Genomic DNA, 20,277 nt, shown 5'->3' on the forward strand with positions numbered 1-20,277 from the left:
AGCTCCACCCTTTGGGAGGGCTTGGTAGCCCGACGGAAGGGTGACAGAAATAGGTGAGGCGTGGGTTGCGTTCCGAATCGCATACTTTCTACTATATAGTATGTAGAAAAAATATTTAGGATGTCCCGATTCTTGTGGACAGATTTAGGATGGTTAGAAGTACCCGGATGTCCTACTTCATGCGGCCAAGATTGTTAGTGTTGAAAAGTGCATCCTATTTGGGCGATTCTGACCCACAATCCAGTGCGCACGTGAAGTGACGTCACATCGACGAAGCCTCCATATGAAAACAAACGGGGATGCGACGGATATAAAAGCAAGAGGCAAGATCAAGGCGCAATGTTATGATGAAATAAGAGAGTAAAGTATGTCCCAATAGTATGCCTACTGCATCCTAACTAGATTCTTTTTATCGTCGGATGTAGTATGTAGAATAGAAAAAAGAAAGAGGAGGAGATTCGGAACGCAACCATGGTTTGCTTATTTTGGGACCCTTTCAACTTTTGACAGTGGGAACGCAAATAGATGTGTACCATACTGAACCGCTCTTTGGAAAGGAGGCTAATTTGACTCTGTGTGATGTCGCTTAGCTTTTCAATCACTATTTTATTTAATTCAGATCTTCCGTTTTGAAACTGCACATACACTGTTTTCAGGAAAGATTTATTTATGTATTTCAAAAAGGCGTTGTCTTTTAGATTTCATGTTATTTTTAATTTCACCGTGTTGATTTCTCACGAAGCATCTCTTTGCATGTGTCTCTTCTCGTGCATTCGAGTGCGTTCTGATCAACTTAATCTTGGTGGTATTTGGCAGTATAGTTGCTTTAGACTTAATCTCAACATTTACAGCTCCGGAAAAAATTAAGAGACCAGTCTGGATTTTTTCTTCAATCTTCATCTCTACATAACTTGTTGAAAATGCTCTTTAATGACAAAATGTATTGACATTTGGTAGAAATGTTGTCAGTAGTTTGTAGAATAAAACCAACATGTTCATTCTACTCAAACATATATGCCTATAAATAGTAAAACAAGAGACACTGAATATTTGGAGTGGTCTCTTAATTTTTTTTCCGGAGCTGTATGCTATTCTGTTCATAGCATGTGTGTATTTCACCAAATGCTCTTGGAGGTTTTCTATAGTCACTGAAGCACTGTGAATCGTTTGTGACTGTATGAATTGACTTTATTTGTGACAGGCACCAAAATAAAAAAGTATTTATCTCTTAAACCAATGTGGCATTGCTTTGTAGAATTCATTTTGTTTATTGTGTGTGTGTGTGTGTGTGTGTGTGTGTGTGTGTGTGTGTGTGTGTGTGTGTGTGTGTGTGTGTGTGTGTGTGTGTGTGTGTGTGTGTGTGTTTAGGCCTTAGGAATGAGGACATTTTTGACATGTAGGGTAAGGGGCTAGGCTAGGGAATGCATTATGTCCTCACAAGTATAGCTGTACAAGTGTGTGTGTGTGTGTGTGTGTGTGTGTGTGTGTGTGTGTGTGTGTGCGCGCGTGTGTGTGTGTGTGTGTGTATTGAGAATAATCCAGAAAACCTCCATCATATTAACCAATGCTGCTAAACCAAACAGCAATGGAACTAATTCTCATATTAATGTAAGTGATAATATGTGGTTGATGTAGAAGAATGTGTATAAAAAAAACTAATGTTGAGATAATGTCTGTTAAAGATGGTTGTATAGGAGAAATATACAGACGCAAACAGACAAGGTTTAGTCAAATAAACACCTGGATGTACATGTTGGACCTTTTGATTTATACTAGTATGAAATAAGACATGTTATGGAAGATATATAGACACAAATCGCAAAATTGACCAGTGCTTAAACGATTTTGATTGCAGTATCTTGCCTAAAAGTTTACACTGCAGAATGGACTGACAGATATATTATGGAAGAAGCATAAAGCTCCGGAAAAAATTAAGAGACCAGTCTGGATTTTTCTTAAATCTTTCATCTCTACATTACTTATTGAAAATGCTCTTTAATGACAAAAAAAATTATCGGAATTTGGTAGAAATGTTGTCAGTAGTTTATATTATAAAACCAAAATGTTCATTCTCCTCAAACATATGCCTCTAAAGAGTAAAACGAGAGACACTGAACATTTCATTTCATTTCATTTAACTTTTATTTATCCTCGAGAGACCAATTGAGGGGTGACCCTCATTTTCAATGACGTCGAGTCAAAACAAATTCAAAACAACAATACAAACAAAATATTAAATGCAAAAACATCAAATACACAACAAGTGAAGAGAAGAAAAAACAAAACGATTGAAACATTTACAGAGTGGGGAAGAGTGGCAGCAATTAAAAGGCATAAAGTACAATATAGTCTAATTAAAACAGTTACAAGTAGAGTTTGGCAGATCCAAGATAGTCTGTTTAAATTGGCCAAAGGATATGAATGTATTTAGTTTAATTTTTAGCTGTAAGTTGTTCCAGGAGTCAGGTGCACTGAAGCTAAAAGCTGGAGTGGTCTCTTCATTTTTTCCAGAGCTGTATGGAACCAGAACAATTAAACATAATGGGAGGTGTAAAAAACTGTTCCCTAAACAGTTGAGAGAGTTTTTAGCTGCAGTGTTTTGGAAGTGGATTAAATGCATTTCTTCCCGGGAACAACATCAGAGGCTGAGCAGGATTATAAACGATCACATCTGAGTGTAATCTCCTTGTCCACAGTCAGGCCCAATTGTTTTTTTCTCTGAGAAAAAAACGTTGAAATTGTTTTGAATATCAATATCATGATATATTTATTAATTTTACACCAAATTTAAAAAAAATAAAATTCCAGAAAACAGCAACACTATTACCAAATACTTACTTTTTCTATCAGACCAATAGTTCACAAACCCTGTGCATCCCAAACTAGACCAGCTGCCAAGGCTACAGTAAGTTATGTAGGCCTATTTGTCAACTTGACAATGCAATTAAACTTTCAAATTTAGTTTTACTTTCTTGCCTTCTAATATTATTCCCATTAAGATAACATTGTGACAAACAACCCCATAGTGTTTGACAACCGACTCCTTGATGGGGTTGGTTGTCACAATGTGTAAGGGTGTATTTGATGATTAATTTCTTCTTTATTACAATAAGATAGAAAAAGTGAGGGGTACACATTTCAAGACAACACCTTAAGCTTCAATTTATTGTAGGAATGACTATTGAAAGATGTTTAGGTGATGAGCAATTCTCACTGGAGTAAAAAGTGTGACTACTTACCCCGTTCTCCCCTACTGTATAAATGAAAAAGTTAGGGAAACTGCCTATTGGAGCCTGCTAATTATCTTTGGTTGAGATATCTTATCAATCATATTAATGTATTTTCAAGTTTTGAGCGCCACATACTAAGAGTTCCAAAAAGTAAGAATTGTGCCAAGTTCTTATTGTTTGGTCAGAAAGTATTTTGGACAGTTAAGCCAAAGGATGATTAAGATTCTCAGTACAAATAGCATGTTAGGATACTCTCCCTGCGTTCCAATCCCCATACTTCTCTACTATTTAGTACGCCAGAAAAAGATTTAGGATGTCCCAATACATGCACATCAACTGTAGTATGCTGAAAATACATAAATGCCCCACTAACTCCAATAGTATTTTGGAGTATTCTACTTTATTCTTGACATTTCTCGACATAATTAAAAGAAAATCTTCCTTATCTGATATTTTTTTTCTCTCTCCCGTGGCCCTAAAACTCTTCTGTACTTTAGTATGTAGTGTAGGAAAAAGAAAGAGTATGCGATTCGGAACGCAGGGACTGTCTCTAAACCTCCTATGTGTGAGGTCTGTACATAGAAACAGCCACACATGCATTCCAGTTGATACACAACATGGGTGGCATTACAACAAACGAAACCAGAGAACGTTTTTTTTTTTTTTTTTTTTTTTTTAGTCACCTCATCTGACAAAAAAATCAAGCGATCTTCTTATCTCCTCCGCCTCGTCAGGCTGGCTTGCCGTTTTCTTCGGTGGCATTTTTGTCGTCAGTTAAAAGTTACAGCATAGAAGAAACGAAGAAAAGATTTTCAGCGCAAACAATTTGAAAGTGCGAGCGACAGCGTGACTGACAGCTGACTCCAACGTGACAGACATTTGGCATTTGCTCGACAAATTATTTCAATTAGTGGTTGACGTTCCCACAGAGAATCGGGAGATGATTTCCCAAGTGAGAAACTAAATTATGTTTTTTTTTTATTTGTTTTTTTAAGATATTTTTTGGGCATTTTTATGCTTTATTGATAGTGCAGAGAGACAGGTGAAAATGGGGCAGAGAGGGTGAGTGACATGCAGATAACGATCGCGGGCGGGAATCGAACCCGGATCTGCTGCTGGGCCCGGCCCGGGAGGGGGGGGATGCCTTACCAACTGAGCTAAAGGCGCCCCCAAACTAAATTATGTTTGATTTCATTTTCCCTTTGAAATATTATAGTTTTACAATTTCAGAACTTGGGAAGGTTTTCAAATGAAGCAATATTTGAGGGGAATATCAAGGTCTACTTAAAGCTCCCATATTATACACTTTTCGGTTCTATTATACACCATATGATATGGTCTTAGTGGTCCCTAATACGTTTTTCTTTAATTGTTGAGGGGTGGGGGTTTCAGAAAGGGGTAGAGTGAGAAAAGGAGAGATTGTTATTTTTTAAAATATTTTGGCAGTCTCTACTCTAGGCACACCGTGGACCCATGGATATGTTAGAACACATTTAAAAAAGTGCATTTAGCATAATATGTGACCTTTAAATATAATTTTCTTGAGCTTTTCAATTATCATCGGCGGATAATAACTCAGTTGTCATTCAGAATACTCTAGTAATTGGAACTCCCAGAAAAAAAATGTTTTATGTCAAGTTAATATTTCCAAGGAAGAGACAAGAAAGGAACTTATTATTATGAAATACTTTCTGCGATATACAGCTGTGGAAAATTTAAGAGACCACTCATACTATTCAGTGTCTCTCGTTCTACTTTTTATAGGCATATGTTTGAGTAGAATGAACATTTTGGTTTTATAAAAGTAACTACTGACAACATTTTTTTCTACCAAATTCCAATACATTTTTTGTCATTTAGAGCATTTTTAAATAAGTTATGTAGAGATAAAGATTTTAGAAAAATTGGACTGGTCTCTTAATTTTTTCCGGAGCTGTATATGAGGTTACATGGGTCAATTGGGTTGTATGCTTGTGAGGTATAAAAGGTGGAGTCAGTGATTCTGGAGAACGCTTGTTGTCAAAATCACTTTTTGTCAAAATCAGTGAATATCTCCTCATGATCCACTACCTGTCTGTACTGTGTGTGAGCTGGAAAAAAAACTGGTGTAACTACTATACACAGCCTAGGCTCTGTAAACTGGTAAACAAATGGGGCCCACCGTAGCTATAGCAACACACTCCTTGCTAACCTCATTATTATTGATAAGGGGTTGCTGGTTGGTTGTGTGATTTTTTTTCCCATCACAGGTCAGCTGATGGACTGAGCCTCTGTAAACAACCGACGCTGAGATTTCCCACGTCAGGAGAAGGAACCTGAAGGGGTCTTTGGGCAGATGTTTCTGAAGCAACTGTTTTCCCTCTTACAGAAATGATAAGATTTCAGTGTAAAAATGAACATGTTGGGGGCGCCCTTAGCTCAGTTGGTAGGGCGTCCCCCCCCCCCCATGAGCCTCGGCCAGCAGCGGACCCGGGTTCGATTCCAGCCCGCGGTCGTTCTCTGCATGTCACTCCCCTCTCTGCCCCATTTCAACTCTGTCTCTACACTATCAATAAAGCATAAAAATGACAAAAAAAAATCTTAAAATTTACAAGGTTGCATTAGATTTTTGAGTTTTGACGCTAAAACTAAAACTCTTGCGTTGAAAAGAAAAGACATTTTAGCCAAATTATTTCTTTTTTAAGATTTATTTTTGGCATTTTCAAGCTTCATTAGACAGTACAGAGTTGAAATGGGGAGACAGAGACAGAGAGAGAGAGAGAGGGGGGGGGGGATGACCTGCAGTAAAGGTCCACGGGTCGGATTTGATTTGAACCCGCGACCACTGCAACGAAGGCCGGAGCTGATATGGTACGCGCTCTATCCACTACGCCACCGGAGCGCTCCATAATTACCTTTTTTTGAGATTTGAGATAACTTATCTTTCATATTAATGTAACTTCAAGTTTTGAATTCTACATACTTAGATTTCCAGAAAGTTTAAAGGCCTACTTCACCGGTTTGAATATGAAGGTGTATTGAATTCTGAGATCCTATGTAGTATAAATGTGCAAAAAAAATTAAAATCGGTTCATCCTAGCCTGAGAAAAGGCAGAAAGAGTGTTTTTTTAACCCTATATTTCTCTTTCTGTGATGTCACGAGAAAGAGAAATATAGGGTTAAAAAAAACACTCTTTCTGCCTTTTCTCAGGCTAGGATGAACCGATTTTAATTTTTTTTGCACATTTATACTACATAGGATCTCAGAATTCAATACACCTTCATATTCAAACCGGTGAAGTAGGCCTTTAAGTTGTGCCAAGTTATAATTTTTTTGGTCCAGAACGTTTTAAAACTATTCAGTGTTTGATTCAACATTTTGATCGACTTGGTTTTGTTTGGTATCTGCATGACAGAGAATGTGTTGGCACAACTGTTAGTGGCAGTGTGAACATGACAGAAAAGTATTACATTTTGAGTGTGTGGTTTGTTTGGTCCTACGCCGGTTTTGAGCTGAATTCAAAAGGTGTATATGGAAAGTAGCTGGTCTTGTCATGGTCTTGCACTGACATTTTGTCAAACATTGTAAATGTAGTTTGACGCTGAATATAAAAAGTACATGGAAAGTAGCAAAGGAAAATCAATGGCATGCTGTTGCTTTGACGTGTATTTGATGGTATTATTAATAAACGTAAGAAGACATTATTTTTTTGTATTATTTGGAGTTTTCAGTTTTATTGTCTTCTTCATAAAAATATTCATTTTAAAAACACATTTTGAATTGGACAAGAGTCGGCTCAGCTCATCATCGGTAAGACATTGCAGTAAGTAATGCATAGTATAGTATGAAAACATAAATGAATATATAAAGCATATTGATGATTAGAAAGAATAAAATATAGGGGGCGCCTTTAGCTCAGTTGGTAGGGCGTCCCCCTCCCGGGCCGGGCCCAGCAGCAGACCCGGGCTCGATTCCCGCCCGCGGTCGTTCTCTGCATGTCACTCCCCTCTCTGCCCCATTTCAACTCTGTCTCTCTGCACTATCAATAAAGCATAAAAATGCCCAAAAAATATCTTTAAAAAAAAAATAAATAAAATAAAATAAAATATAGGCCACATAATATATCATCAATTTAAATTACATATTTTGGAAACGTTTTTACCTGATCTGAAAAAGGACAGAATGAAAAAAAGGCAAGTGTGAAACAGCATAAAAAAATATAAAAGTTTAGATGCCTTCAAGTGTTTCACGTAAAATCTAAAATCCAAGATCGGAGATGTATTTTTTTTTGTGTGTTACATATACATATAACACGTGTCAATTGTCGGTAGCAACAAGCAGAAAATTAAATAATGAATTAATGGAATTTTTCAAAAAAGAAAGCTGTGTTTTGGTTATTTTTATACTATCTATGGTTTCAACGCAGACTGAAAATATAAACACGAAATTGTTAAAATAGTACTTTCCGACATTCCAGCAGAGCACCTGAATGCAGCATCAACCACCACTGCGTTAACCGTTTGGTAAACTTCCGGGAGGAGTGGACGGTTGGTAGCCGTTTGTTGACAAAAAGTAATGGATTAAAATCGCCAAAATAACCAAATAAATAAAATATTTGGGGGTATATTCAGTCTATAATCGTATAGAAACCTCAACAACTGTGTAGTTTTTAACATCAGCGACCATGATGGCGACTAGTTACAACGCCAAAGACGAGGATGGGCATATTACCGTCTCGGGCCCCGGGACTATGCGAAGCAAGAAGCCCGAAAACACAGCCTTCAAGCAGCAGCGATTACCGGCGTGGCAGCCTATCCTTACCGCATGGACGGTCCTACCAGCCTTCTTCATCATCGGACTCATATTCATACCCATCGGCATAGGCCTTTTCGTTACGTCCAACAACATAAAGGAGTTTGAGGTGAGAGCTAAGTAACTCACACACCAAACCACGTTCAAAATACAGAGCGATTTTAGTATTAGCCGAAATAACTGAAAATGTTACACAGCCCAAGTAATGTAACTTATGCCATAAGATAATTGCTGTTATAATGTTAAATTCGGCTTATGTTTATGACCAAATACGTAACGTCATCCAACAACAGGATATGGGGTGACAAATCTCACTCACACATAAACACATACACATCCTGAAAGATTTATTTGTAACCTTAAATATATACTTAATTTACTTATATCATGTAGCACATTTTATGACATGTTATAGCTGCTGTTCTAACGGTAAATTCGGCATATGTATGACCAGAAATAAGCGTTGATTTAACTCATAAAATCAACATTTAAATTGCATTGGGTTGTCAGTTTGCTATGTCATTACACGGCCACTGCAGATGCTAAACAAGTCTTAAACTACATTGGATTCTTTAATGTGAAAATAAGACACTGCAGGTGAACAGGGCACATTTTTTAAGTTATAGATGTCATCATAAAACTTTGCCCGTTGATTATTAACATTAAAACAATACATTTTTTGTACAATATATTTTTTTAGAAATGTTTAATAATAAATGTGCAAATTTCGCGATTATCCAGCTAGTTACTCTGTTCTCAATTCTCATATTTCATTTTTTCTTATCACTTAAACCTGCAGTGTAGAATTTGGGGTTTTATTTCCTAGCAGATTTTGTAGAAAGTAATTATAATATCCATAAGTACATTTAATTTAGTGTATAATAGCTGAAACATTTTTTTGAATTATTTATTTTTCCCTTAGAAAGGGTCCCATATATGTCCATATTTCTGCATATTTTGGACCAAGGCCTAGTGCCGCCATCTTGAAAGTGTCATAGTTGGAATGTCATCAGGTGCATTGTTTAAAATTTAGAATTGTTCTTGTCCTTGAAGGCCACTGTAGCTTCTGTTATTATTCGAAAGGGTTGGGGTTACCCAGGGAGCGTTGCATTCTAGAACTTTGTAGAACTTTCTTGATGATGTCATATTACACACTGCACCTTTAACGTTTTGTACATATCCCAAGGTTTATTCATTAAAGGTGGAGTCAGTGAATAACCCTTTTGCTTTGGTATTCTGACTTGGATAATGCTTACATACCCCTTTTTTCACGGCAGTTTATTGTATTGTATATATATAGTATTTGATTTGATTTGATTTGATTCAATTTATTTCAGACATATCAAACATACAAAACAAAATGAAAAGCATGGAAATACAATAAACAAAAATTATGTTTTCACAAAAAAATAAAAAATAAAAGAAAACAAATTATCTGTATTGCCGAGATATGCCTGAAAAGGAGCAGGAAGAAGTATACACTTGTTTAATCCTACCCCTTTTCCATAGTAAAAAAAAATAAAAAATAGAAATATTTATTAAATTAAAAAAATTTAAATATTTATTATATTCGCTTCTCATAATCCATATACTCTCTGTACAATTGGCGATACTATATTATATTTGCCATTTACGAACTATACATACATACATACATACTACTTAATATACTATGAATTTTTTATATATATTATTATTATTGTATTGTATATATATAGTATTTCATTATATTGTAACTTGTATTTTTTAACAGGTGGATTACACGGGCGTTGACGTGTCCAGCCCGTGTTTCAACTGCTCTCAGAACTACATGTGGAACAGCAGCCGACCCTGCACCTGCTCCATCCCATTCTACCTGGAGCAGCCCTACCAAGTGAGACAAACATGGCACTTAAAGCTATAGTGTGTAACTTTGCAGCCCTACGAAGTGAAACAAACATGCTCACTTAAACCTGCAGTGTGTAGAATTTTGGGTTTTATTTCCTAGCAGATTTTGTAGAAAGTAATTATAATATCCATAAGTACATTTAATTTAGTGCATGATAGCTGAAATTTTATTTTTATTTTTATTTTTTTTCATTAGAAAGGGTCTCATATATGTCCATATTTCTGCATATTTTGGACCAAGGCCTAGTGCAGCCATTTTGGAAGTGTCATAGTTGGAATGTCATCAGATGCATTGTTTAAAATTTAGAATTGTTCTTGTCCTTGAAGGCCACTGTAGCTTCTGTTATTATTCTAAAGGGTTGGGGTTACCCAGGGAGCGTTGCATTCTAGAACTTTGTAGAACTTTCTTGATGATGTCATATTACACACTGCACCTTTTAAAGCGATAGTGCGTAACTTTGCAGCCCTACGAAGTGAGACAAACATGCTACTGACAAGATGTGTTAGATCCAAGGGCGTAGGTCTGCATTTGGACGGTAGGGTTTATGTCCCGGCCAATATTTTCAGGTGAACAGAACTGTCTCTAAAATGTTGCCAAAGGTGGGGGGGGGGGATGGCTATCTTATGCTGTGTCTGAAATCGCGCACTCACGTAAGTGCACTTACATTGAGTGCACTTTATTATCCCAACAGTACACTTACTTATAGACGCAGTGCTCTCATTTCTACAGTGCACTGTCCAAACTTCCGTCGCGCACCTACCGGAAATAACTTTGCATTTTGAAGGTTCTTCTTCGGTGGTATTTTTTTTTTTAAACAGTCGGATACAGTCTAAAACAGTGTAGTTGTACGGAAAAACTAAACAAATGTGTAATTTAACTTTTTGTAAAGCGCGTCCGTCTCCACAGTTGCTTCAAGCTCCTCTATTTTGATTTTAATGTCCCGTCCTCTCCGCTACGTAGGCAAGATGGCGGACGTTGAGTGTGGAAAGTGTCCATCGCTCCACACTCAAGTTTTAGACCGTTTTGAGTGCACGACCGAGGAACTTACAGTGCACTGCATTTTGGCACACTCTCCGGTTTTGCGCAAAGTGCACTCAAAAAAGTAAGTGTAAGTACAGAAGTGCGCGATTTCAGACACAGCATTAGTGTCCTATAGTTAGTTATTTAGGGCAGGTTGAGGGACAGCTTTACTTTCAGGTCAGGTTTTAAAGCTATATTGTGTAACTTTTTCACATAAATGAATGTTGGTTACATTCAAGGCAGCCAACACCAAACGAGTTGAGACAAAGTTTGAATCAGCTCCACAAAACTCTCTCTGTATTTCTCAGTATGGCAGCGTATACAAACTGGTGTCCCCCCCAAACACCCTCTCCCTGACACTGGTGCAGGTGCTCAGAAAAATCCTCAAGAAATGTTTCAGTTGTTGATTTCTTATTGCTAAGAAAACGTGCGTACAGCAGAAGGTATAAAATCCATGTGCCATCACTGAAGGCTTTACCTCATGTAAATGGCGATGCACCGACAGACAGTGTTGTTGTAATTACTCAGAATTCCCTCATGGGAGGCACCAGAAGTTACACACTATACCTTTAATAAAACTTAACAATACTTTCATATGACATATTTTTATCATAAACTTTTTTTTACTACATCAACAGAGCGACGTCTTCATGTATTACGGTCTTTCCAACTTCTACCAAAACCATCGTCGATACGTCAAATCCAGAGATGACAGCCAGCTCAACGGAGACTTGGTTTCACTCACGGTATGACTGACACTTTCCCTCTGATGATCATAAATGACATGTAACAGCAAACGAGACAAATGAGAAAAATGCTATTTCTAACATACAGCTTTGGAAAAAAATGAAGAGACCACTCCAAATGTTCAGTGTCTCTCGTTTTTACTATTTATAGGCATATGTTTGAGTAGAATGAACATTTAGATTTTATAATATAAACTACTGACAACATTTCTAGCATTTTCAATAAGTAATGTAGAGATGAAGATTGAAGAACAATCTGTAAAAGCTGTGGTTACTATTAATTGACAGAAACCCAGTAAGGAGTGTGAGCCGTATGCAACCAATGAGAACAAGCCCATCGCACCATGTGGAGCCATCGCCAACAGCATGTTCAACGGTGAGACACACACAGACATTTAGGGCTAGCCCGAATTATTCGAATATTCGAATACTCGTTTGGAAAATTAGTATTCGGAGCTTAAATTAGTATTCGGAGTTTCGTTTTTTTTATTTTTTTTTTTATAATTATTTTTTATTTTTTTTTTCAAAAAAAAAATTGCAAAAAGCTAGTACTGCAATATAATGTCATCAAATAATTTTATATTTGGATATAAAAGTTAGTAATATTGTAGTAGTAGTAGTAGTATTGCTCATTTAGGAGGATATTACATCACTAAGTGTCATAGCGCATGACATGCAGATAACGACCGCGGGCTGGAATCGAACTAAGGGCGCCCCCTTTTAAAGAGTAATTTTTAATCAATCTTTTTCTCTCTTCCCCTCAGACACGTTGGAGCTTTTCTACAGCGATCCAAACGGCACATTGATCCAGATTCCTCTTTCCACCACGGGCATCGCATGGTGGACCGACAAACACGTCAAGTTCAGGAACCCTGCTGGATCCAACCTCACTGTGGCCTTCCAAGGTATTTATAACCTTTATTTATACAGGTAAATCCCATTGAGACCGAAGACTCTTTTTCAAGGGAGACCTGTTTTCCTTTCCCACGTTACCATTCACACACACATTCATACACCGATAGCAGCAGGCTAACTATCGACATTCACACGAGGCAAGGTGGGTGAAGTGTCTTGCCCAAGGACACAACAACTATGACACAAGTGGCAGGGCAGGGATCGAACCTCCAACCCTTTGATCATCAGCCGACCCGCTCTACCACCTGAGCCACAGTCGCCCCAATTTCATCTATCTGCCCTTTTCATAGCACAACCCTGGGGATATTCTATGGTTTTGTCATTGGTAAATGGTAAATGGACTCGACTTACAGTATATAGCGCTTTTTTTTGTAGAAGATTTTCTCAGCCCCAATGTCTCAGCTTTGCATTTCTTACCACATTCATACAAATCAAATCAAATCAAATCAGTTTTATTTGTATAGCCCAAAATCACAAATACATTTGCCTCAGTGGGCTTTACATTCCATACAATATGATACAATATGACACCCTGCCCTTACACCCTTAGCTCGGCTGAGAAAAAACTCCCAGTAAAAAAACCTTTACCGGGATTAAAAAAAAATTTAAGAAATCTCAGGGAGAGTCGACAGAGTAAGGGATCCCTCTCCCAGGACGGACATACTGCAATAGATGTCATACACACACTCATACACTAATGGAAGTTGTTGCCATATAAGGTGCTCTCTGAACCATCGGGAGCAATGTCAACAAATAGTTTTGATATTTTTTTAATTATCCTACCTTAACACATATTGACACATATTCAAGTCATCGTTAACATACTTATAACAATTATGGATTTAATCACTAGATAAGGATGCATTGAGTTTACAATTTTTCTATTTTTTATTTAAAAAAAAATGTTTTACTAATATACGTTAAAAAGAAAAATAAATTGTGTTTTTTTTTTGTTTTTTTTCTAACATGATTTTTTCTTATAATCATGACGACTGTGGCTCAGGTGGTAGAGCGGGTCGGCTGATGATCAAAGGGTTGGCGGTTCGATCCCCGCTCTGCCACCTGTGTCATGGTTGTTGTGTCCTTGGGCAAGACACTTCACCCACCTTGCCTCGTGTGAATGTCGATAGTAAGCCTGCTGCTATCGGTGTATGAATGTGTGTGTGAATGGTAACGTGGGAAAGGAAAACAGGTCTCCCTTGCAAAAGAGTCTTCGGTCTCAATGGGATTTACCTGTAGAAATAAAGGTTAAAAAAATAAAAATAAAAATGACCATATTGTTTGTCTTACTATAAAATCTCAAAGCTTGATCATAATAATTGTCTGTCTGTATTTATTTGCATAGTTGGACCCCTAGTAAGATTAGTGCTCACTCTTATGTGCTCTTAAATAAATCATAAATCTTTTCAAATTAATTCCAGGAACCACTAAGCCCGTGAACTGGCGTCGGCCGGTGTACGAGCTGGACGCGGATCCAGAAAACAACGGATTTATCAACGAGGATTTCATCGTGTGGATGAGAACGGCCGCGCTGCCGACCTTCAGAAAACTCTATCGCATCATCAACAAGAACAACAACATGATCCCAACGCTGCCACAAGGAAACTACACACTGGAGGTCGTCTACAGTATCCTTTCATGTGGAAATACACATCGCACTGCACAAAATACTTAAAGAAATGCTACGTACATCCTTGATTTTGGTGCTGAAAATAGAATGTCTACAGTATCTTTTCATGTGGAACTAGCCCTGCGCTCCAATCCCCATACTACTTTCTGCTATTTAGTATGGTAGAAAAATTATTTAGGATGTCCCGATTCTTGTGGCCAGATTTAGTATGCTTAGAAAGACCCGGATGTCTTACTGCATCCGGCCAAGATTTTTAGTGTTGAAAACAGCATGCTATTTGGGGCGATTCTGACCCATGAATCCAGTGCGCGCCTGAAGTGACGTCACATCAACGGAGCCTCCATATGAAAACGTCCGGATTTTTTTTTTTAAACGAAATATCTGAAATTTAACAATAGAAACTTTTGAGTTTTATTTTGAAATAATAATATCCCTGTTTGTTCTGTTTTTCAGTTGCTCTTAAAGGCCCTGGCAACCCAAATCCACTAAATCCTTGTAACTATGTTATTTGGGGAGTAAAATCAGTGCTAATATGTATATGAAAGGTCTTAGGAATATCTGTTAGCCCCCCGCTAAGCTACTGTCATGTCAGTTGGTCGAGCATTTGAAAAATCCTGATTCTGTCGTAGCATAAAGAAGACTATGGGATGCTTCTTAATTCGATATCTGCTAAATTAATTAAGGCCGTAAAGGCACCTGATACCGATATTCGATTGTATAATAGTATTGGTCTCATTTCTATACATTTTGGTGACTGGAATATAACCCAACCCTTTTCCAGTAGTTCCCTCTTCAAAGGCCTACTTCACCAGTTTGAATATGAAGGCGTATGTCACAGTAAAAGACATCACAGTAATATTTACAAAGTAAGTTTTTTTTTTTAACCCTATATTTCTCTTTCTGTGATGTCACGAGAAAGAGAAATATAGGGTTGAAAAAAAACACTCTTTCTGCCTTTTCTCAGGCTAGGATGAACCGATTTTAATTTTTTTCGCACATTTATACTACATAGGATCTCAGAATTCAATACACCTTCATATTCAAACCGGTGAAGTAGGTCTTTAACCTATCTTACCCAGATTATCCTGTGCGGAGCTTTGTAAATGTATAACTTTGGTTTAGAATATTTTTCTTGTGGAATAACTGATTTTTTTTTTCTTCCAATACGCCGTCGCAGACAAAACCAAATGTTTCAGTCAGATATTCGATCAGTTAAATTCAGCCATACCGTCACCACATAATAACAGATATTAGATTGTATCGTAGATCTTATCTCAACTCTTGTCACTGAAATATGAGGTTCCAGGTTATTTATTGTAATTTTTCTGTGTACGTTGCATACATTTGGGGGCGACTGTGGCTCAGTTGGTAGAGCGGGTCGGCCGATGATCAAAGGGTTGGAGGTTCGATCCCCCGCCCTGCCACCTGTGTCATGGTTGTTGTGTCCTTGGGCAAGACACTTCACCCACCTTGCCTCGTGTGAATGTCGATAGTTAGCCTGCTGCTATCGGTGTATGAATGTGTGTGTGAATGGTAACGTGGGAAAGGAAAACAGGTCTCCCTTGTAAAAGAGTCTTCGGACTCAATGGGATTTACCTGTATAAATAAAGGTTAAAAAAAAACATAAAAAACACTCTTCCAGTTCCCTCTTTAACCCGTCACACCCCCAGACTATCCTGTGCGGAGCTTCGAGGGCAGAAAGCGAATGATTCTGAGCACCATCTCGTGGATGGGTGGTAAAAATCCGTTCCTGGGTTTGGCCTACATCAGCGTGGGCTCCGTGTGCTTCTTCTTGGGAGTGGTCCTGCTGCTCATACACTACAGGTGTGGAAACCAGAACAACAGCCAAGACATTTCAAACTGAAGATAACACACACACACACACACACACACTCGCACACACACACACACACACACACACACACACACACTGTCACGTATGTAATGCTGCTGTGTCTCTCTCTATCTCTCCTCTGCTTCAGTGAAAAAACTATGACAAGGCTGGTGTTAATGCGTTCAGAAATATAATATACACATTTTTAAGGTTTAAAAATCGCCCTTTCTTGTTGTGCTAAAAGTATCAAGAAAATAAGGAATTTGAGACAAGAATGTAATTATTGCAAAGAAAAAAAACGTATTGTTCAACATATACGATCAATGCTTGGTATATTATTGGTTGGTTTTGCTAGTGGTCTTTGTGTCTGTCTGTGCATAACTCCCATTTTGTGCACTGAACCATTTCCCCTGGCCACTGAGCTGTCATTCAAAAACGCATTAGCCAATGGGTACGCACCACTTTAAAGAAAAACACCCACACACTAGACACAAATATGTTATCAAACAGACAAACTGAAAGACTATCAGTTTTAACATGATTGCACAATTAAGCAATCTGCTATTTTTTTTTTTTTTTTTTTTTTTTTTTGTATTGCTCGAAACTCAATTGCTTCCAAAACTATAAATAATTTGCCAAAGTGGAAGGAAAAGTAGCCAAAGAAACAGCCAATGTGTGCAAAGGTGTCAAACTGAGGTGTCATATGTTGAACTGCCTTTTAATGTCAAAAATGTTGGTTCCCTCTTAAAGGTGCAGTGTGTAATATGACATCATCAAGTAAGTTCTACAAAGTTCTAGAATGCAACGCTCCCTGGGTAACCCCACCCCTTTCGAATAATAACAGAAGCTACAGTGGCCTTCAAGGACAAGAACAATTCAAAATTTTAAACAATGCACCTGATGACATTCCAACTATGACACTTCCAAAATGGCGGTGACAAGGCCTTGGTCCAAGGTATGGAGAAATATGGACATATATGAGACCCTTTCTAAGGGAAAATATAATAATTTAAAAAAAAAATCAGCTATTATGCACTAAATTAAACGTACTTATGGATATTATAATTATTTCCTACAAAATCTTCTAGGAAATAAAACCCAAAATTCTACACACTGCCGGTTTAAGAGCTGAAAAAAACACTGACCCTGCGTTCCGAATCTCATACTCTTTCTTTTTTGTATTCTACATATGTGACGTCACTTCCGGTGCGCACTGGATTGTGGGTCAGAATCGCCCAAATAGGATGCCGAGTTTAAATTTTAAAAAATCTCGTCGGATGTAGTGGGACATCCGGGTTTTTTCTAAACCATACTAAATCTGGCCACAAGAATCGGGACATCCTAAATCTTTTTTTCTACCAAACTATATAGTAGATAGTATTGCTGATTGGAACGCAGGGTATATGTCCAAGGGTAGAGAACACTGAAGCCATTTTCTAAGTATGTTGTGCCTAGAAAATCTCGATTTTTCTGACAAGCCTAGAATGATTTTATGTCCGACTGTTACATAGAAATTACACAGGGAAGTCCTAAAACAACTCTTATGCCAAATGTATATTGCTCTCTTGAATAATTCCTGCTTCTGCATCGTGGCTGTGTTTCTGCCTTCAAAACAGTTAAAAGATAGGGGTTAAAGGTGCAGTGTGTAATATGACATCATCAAGAAAGTTCTACAAAGTTCTAGAATGCAACGCTCCCTGGGTAACCCCACCCCTTTTGAATAATAACAGAAGTTACAGTGGCCTTCAAGGACAAGAACAATTCTAAATGTTAAACAATGCACCTGATGACATTCCAACTATGACACTTTCAAGATGGCGGCACTAGGCCTTGGTCCAAAATATGCAGAAATATGGACATATATGAGACCCTTTCTAAGGGAAAAAATAATAATTCAAAAAAAAATTTTCAGCTATTATGCACTAAATTAAATGTACTTATGGATATTATAATTACGTTCTACAAAATCTGCTAGGAAATAAAACCCAAAATTCTACACACTGCAGGGTTAAGTCCCCCTTGTTATGTACAAAAACATTTTTTAAAGTTTAAAAAAAATACCCCAAATATGATTATTTAAAAAAAAAAAAAATCTTCTAATATTAGAATTAATAATTTTTTTTTACTTAATTTTGGTGATGAACATTTATTTATTTTTTATTTGTTTGTTTTTTAATATATATTTTTTTATCATTTATGGGAGAGAAAAAATAATAATTAAGATTTTTTTTGTTGCCCACAGTAAAATCAAAAAAAATAGTATTAAAATATATTTCTCCACTGGATTCATATAGGCATTGAACTAGCATTTAATATGTAACTGTGCAGAAATTAATTTATAAATATTTCTGGCTACAGGCCTTTTTTCCCGGCATTAAATTCAAAGGACAACCATATTGTTGCTACATCAAATTAAAGAAAAATTCTGGTAAGATTTCACGAAAAAGCGAATATTTCGGAATGTGAACGTCCTAGCAAAATCGAAGCCCGTTTGAAAAATATAAAAGCTGATAAGAAAGCTTGTATTGACTCTGTAAAAGTTCGGTAATTATTAATAACTCGGAAATTAATCGCTTGAATAAAACGCGCCCGGTGTGCAAAGGCCTTGATGAAAGGTGAGCTGGACTGTTGCATGCTAGATAAGCAAAACCTTTCTTGTGATTATCGAAACCGCTTGTATTTTTTGTGCCTCGTCCCGTCTGTAACACAACTCCGCTTTCAAACTAAACGTTAAGCTAAACTATCCTGCTTTTAACTGCCTTGTAAAATAATAATTATATAAATCTTAAATCTGTGCAAGTTCCTATAAAAAAATAAAATAAATTGTGGGTTGTTTGGGAGCTGAAGAGAATTCAATGTATTTTTTTTTTCTGTATTTATTTTAGTGTTTGGATAAAATGTAAAGCCAGTATTTGCACGATAGACTTTGAGGGCTTTAAAGTCTTAACCTGTGTTTTTAAAGTTTTCCTGTTAAAGGTGGAGTCAGTGATTCTGGAGAACGCTTGTTGTCAAAATCACTTTTGGTCAAAATCAGTGAATATCTCCTTTTATGATCTGCCACCTTTACGTACTGTGTGTGCTGATTACTCATTTACAGAGCCTAGGCTGTGTATAGATAATTTTTCAAGCACACACAGTACGGACAGGTAGTGGATCATGAGGAGATATTCACTGATTTTGACAAAAAAAGGATTTTGACAACAAGCGTTTTCAATAATGGCTGACTGCACCTTGAAGTTACGAGTGTGTGAAAATAACCCACATTGACTCTGTGTTGTCTGTTACATGCAATAACAATAAAAGAGATTATCAAAAGAATTACAGCATGAGAGAGTAGTGTGACTCAATGCATGTGATAAAAGGTGGAGTCAGTGATTCTGGAGAACGCTTGTTGTCAAAATCACTTTTTTTTCAAAATCAGTGAATATCTCCTCATGATCCACTACCTGTCTGTACTGTGTTTGCTGAAAAATATCCAGTGTTAATACACAGCCTAGACTCGGTGGGCCCCTTTGTTTATATACCAGTCTACAGAGCCTAGGCTGTGTATTACCACTGGCGTTTTGTTTGTCAGCACACACAGGTAGCAGATCATGAGGAGATATTCACTGATTTTGACAAAAAAAATATTTTGACTTTAAGCGTTCTCCAGAATCACTGACTACACCTTTATATGTTAATTGTTCTGCCACTTAACGTTGTCACTGCTGAGTTAATATAATATAATCAATACACACACCAGTACATTTTTCACGTAAATTGTGCCATTAAAGGCCTACTTCACCAGTGGGAATACAAAGGTGTATTGAACTCTGAGATCCTATGTAGTATAAATGTGCAACATTTTTTAGAAATCGATGTCACAACTGGGCAAAATGTAGGGTTAGACAGTGAGACCATAAAACACTCTTTCTGCCTTTTCTCAGGCTAGGATGAACCGATTTCTCACAATGTTTGGACATTTATACTACATAGGATCTCAGAGTTCAATACACCTTCATATTTCCACCGGGGAAGAAGGTCTTTAATGAAATATACGCTTTCATGTTGAAATGTGCCGAGTGGGTTGGAAAAAAAAAAGTATTTATTTTTGCTTTTAATACATTTCCGATTTTGTGATTATTAAAATGCTCTAGATTTATTTTGATATTCCATCTGTGTTGTGTTGTTGCTTAAAAAATAATAAAATTTGTCATTTCAATTAAATTGCAGCAGCTTTCTC

At 37.1% G+C, this 20,277-nt stretch overlaps 1 protein-coding gene across 1 annotated transcript; it reads left to right on the forward strand.

Moving 5' to 3' along the window:
* The first annotated feature begins 7,756 nt into the window (after positions 1–7,756).
* On the forward strand, positions 7,757–20,275 carry LOC307270496 (cell cycle control protein 50A-like). Its single transcript, XM_080054380.1, has 7 exons — positions 7,757–8,131; positions 9,776–9,895; positions 11,569–11,676; positions 11,965–12,052; positions 12,441–12,581; positions 14,013–14,219; positions 15,892–20,275. Exons 1-7 carry the CDS (start codon positions 7,895–7,897, stop codon positions 16,083–16,085), a joined length of 1,095 nt encoding a protein of 364 aa, XP_079910506.1. The 5' UTR covers positions 7,757–7,894; the 3' UTR covers positions 16,086–20,275.
* Positions 20,276–20,277: the final 2 nt, after the last annotated feature.

Source organism: Ammodytes marinus (genome assembly GCF_949987685.1).
Source record: "Ammodytes marinus genome assembly, contig: scaffold_68, whole genome shotgun sequence".
NCBI lineage: Eukaryota > Metazoa > Chordata > Actinopteri > Uranoscopiformes > Ammodytidae > Ammodytes > Ammodytes marinus.